The sequence below is a fragment of the Histoplasma capsulatum genome, genomic scaffold (assembly GCF_000149585.1).
Source record: "Histoplasma capsulatum NAm1 scaffold_1 genomic scaffold, whole genome shotgun sequence".
NCBI lineage: Eukaryota > Fungi > Ascomycota > Eurotiomycetes > Onygenales > Ajellomycetaceae > Histoplasma > Histoplasma mississippiense.
The window spans coordinates 3,874,970-3,878,039 of record NW_001813982.1 but is presented as its reverse complement, the minus strand read 5'-3'; the positions used below and the strand labels follow the sequence as shown (position 1 = coordinate 3,878,039).

The window sequence follows — 3,070 nt, the reverse complement described above, 5'->3', positions numbered from 1 at the left end:
GATACCGCGTCTACACTGCGCACACCAACATCCTGATGTCAAGGTACGGAAGCCTTGTAGCCTCATAATAACCAGGTGTGAGCCGGATATCCTATTATAATTTCAGCCACAGTCCGTCTCCCTGGTGGGCCCACTTCCCTTTCAGATTTGATCCGATTCTAGAAACCAGATTATCTCTCAGAGCTTCAAGCTCGAAATCGAAACACCGAAACTCAACCAACTTCCCCTGGACGCCCAGATATCTGACAGAATGCGAAATCAGTGAATAGCTCGTATCCAGTTCCATCCATGGGTCGTTAGGATCCAGCGTCCCAGCGCGCTGCTCGTCCTCAAATATTGTACTGTTAGGCTGCGGTGCAAGTTGAAAGCTCAAATGGCGGAGGTTCGACATGTTGCGTATCACCTTGAGGACCAAATTCGTGTGGTTGTAGAAAGGGAAAACGGCGATATAATGGAAGGATGTCAGGCGCGAAATGGCAGCGACGGGGTAGGGCAGTTCTTTGGATTGGAGAGGGTCGACAGAGCCCCAGTGATCCATAATTGAGGGGACGCGGAGAAGATAGTACTCGTAGTTGCTGTATGCTCTCAAAGAAGAACCTTCGTTGAACAGGATTTCCGTCCACGGTCGAGCGCTGAAGAGCGTGTCATCCGATCCATGGTTTGGAAGGGGGATAGGCCGCTGAGCCGGCCGATGGAACTGTATTGTTTGAAGTGGCAACTCGAAAGCCCAGGAATGCACGCCGTCTAAATGGCGGAGTGCCATATGTGCAAACATATATGGTGGCGCAATGACGGTGAGATGGTGAGGGTCGACCTCTCCCAGCAACCGCACCCACCACAGCGGTTTCTCGCTGCTGGGGAATATCGATCGCACAGAAACAACGACTGATTGCACATATGGAGCAAGCTCATGTTCGCGGAGGAAGTCGAGGAAGCGATCCTGATCCCGCAGCTCGTGGCGGGTGTGGGCGAAGAGGAGAGGCCGCGTTAGGGCTCGAAAACGGGGCGAGGCTCGCGAGACATTTTTCAGATCCAGAGCCGTGGATGATGTGATGCTGTGCACTGGTACCTGACGGAGCTTCCTGGAAGACGGAGGAGGCCCTGGTGAGAGGTAGGAGAGGACCTGATCGAGAAGCTCATTGGGGAGAGTCTCTATCGAAGCCACAGGTTGTGTCGATGGTAGAACTCTGCTGGCCATGTGGGGGGAAATGTTCAAAGGGATTGTTGGCGATATTCATTCTATTGGTGCAAGATGGGTGCCTGGGGTAACAAAATTGATGTTGGTGAGGTCTGGGTCCTGAATTACGTCAGAGTAAGACTAACTAACTAGTTAGTTAAATAGTTAACTCTCTGAGAAAACTGTAACTTATACTCCGTACAGACACTGATTATATCAGTGTGATTCTCATCAACTCACTGATAATTGATAAAATCTGTTGAAAGTTCTTATTTATTGATAAATTAATTTATACAATCAACTCTCTATCACCCACCCACTCATTTATATATCTATATACTTCCTTTCTCACAATTTCATTTTATAATTGTATATAATCTTGTAAGAAGATATAGATAGTGTGAAGAGTGATATCATCGATAGATATCATTCATTCAAGCAGATCAGTAGATGGATAGGTAGGTAGGCAGGCAGGTAGGCAGATAGCTAGTATTCTCTATCTGAATATTGCCCCAATACTGAATATCAAATTGAATTGAATTAACTATGATGTTCTTGATAACTACATGATAAAATGACAGTACTCGCACGAATGGGGATGCTCGATTATCTTTCTCCTCTACAAGTACCGATTGGAGAGGCGCCGACGAAGAAGCACCACGAGCAATGAGAGTACCAACAGATTTCACTCTTGTGGCACTCCACGTGTAGACAATGACTCGGAGAATCTCTTCGTAAAAGTGGGTTTGGTTTACTGGACTGATACCGAGCCTGTTGCTGCTTTCTATTCTTCACCTCCCGGGCAAAGGCCTCCGGATCCGCTAACTTGAGAGGGAGAAGATCCGTAGGCGGCTGCCAGATTTGCTCCATGCTTATCTGAACGTTATCCATGCCACTCCAGACGTTGAGCATACTCTGTCTTTCCTCTGGAGAAAGGGGAGAAATTTCGATCATAGTCTTCAACTCATCAATGGAGGGTTGGGCATAATCTATGACCTCACCAGCTTCGTTGAAGACGCGCAAAATGCCATCGTTACCAATGTGATGGAATCCGGCTGACTTGGTCCTCATGTTTTCTGGTAGGCCATGGTAGTCCACGTTGTTATTCTGCTTGTCTTGCCAATATATGAAATCATGTGGCTATCATTGACGCATACCTCATGTTAACACTTCTGGATGGGTGAGAAAGTCCAGGGGGATATATCACTCACCCGTCCATTTTCTCGATCAAGGACATCATTGGTAGCAACACAAAGGGCGAGGCCAGCGAAGCCCAGAGAGGTAAAGGAGAAATAGTGCATTGTTATCGGAGGTTTTTAAACCAATCATGCAATTGCAGGCAGGCCGAGGCTTGTAGATTATAAACCTCAAAAGTATCGTATGTTGGTGATCAACTCAAAAGATCTGTATATATCTTGCGTTCCAACTAGTTTTGGAGAGTTTTATGAGCAAGATGAATACAGATCGTATATGGCTTTGGCTTGTTAGCTATCTGGCAAAACATCGGGGTGACTAAGCTAACAGATATACTAACATCCGTCCTCACCATCTGAGTACGAAAAGAGTGAAAGGTATTGTTCGATGCTCCATGCAACACAAAATATAGAACTATTGCTAGGAAGAGTGCGGCAATGCCATTTTATAATTTTCAAAGAACAATAAGTTAGTACTTGAATATCTAGCTCCATGGCGGTATTGAGCTTTAAATGTTGAATCAAAGCGGCACTACTCCGTAGTAATTAAGCCGTGAGATTGGGTGGCATTTAGCACTAGTTAGCACTTTGTTGAGTGTGGGGTGAAAATTCAAAAATTTTAATAATGGCATATACTGAGATTCGATTTAATATGGTAATTACAGATCTGTATATTTTTCAATTAACTATGACTTAACTT

The 3,070-nt window shown here is 45.4% G+C and overlaps 2 protein-coding genes across 2 annotated transcripts; both read right to left on the bottom strand.

Annotated features, from left to right (window-relative positions):
• Window positions 1–212: 212 nt before the first annotated feature.
• HCAG_01105 (predicted protein) lies at window positions 213–1,198 on the bottom strand (the record flags this gene model as incomplete). The annotated part of the gene is made up of 2 exons (XM_001544009.1): window positions 213–242; window positions 404–1,198. 2 exons carry the CDS (start codon window positions 1,196–1,198, stop codon window positions 213–215), a joined length of 825 nt encoding a protein of 274 aa, XP_001544059.1.
• A 585-nt stretch (window positions 1,199–1,783) lies between these two features.
• HCAG_01104 (predicted protein) lies at window positions 1,784–2,478 on the bottom strand (the record flags this gene model as incomplete). The annotated part of the gene is made up of 2 exons (XM_001544008.1): window positions 1,784–2,317; window positions 2,389–2,478. 2 exons carry the CDS (start codon window positions 2,476–2,478, stop codon window positions 1,784–1,786), a joined length of 624 nt encoding a protein of 207 aa, XP_001544058.1.
• Window positions 2,479–3,070: the final 592 nt, after the last annotated feature.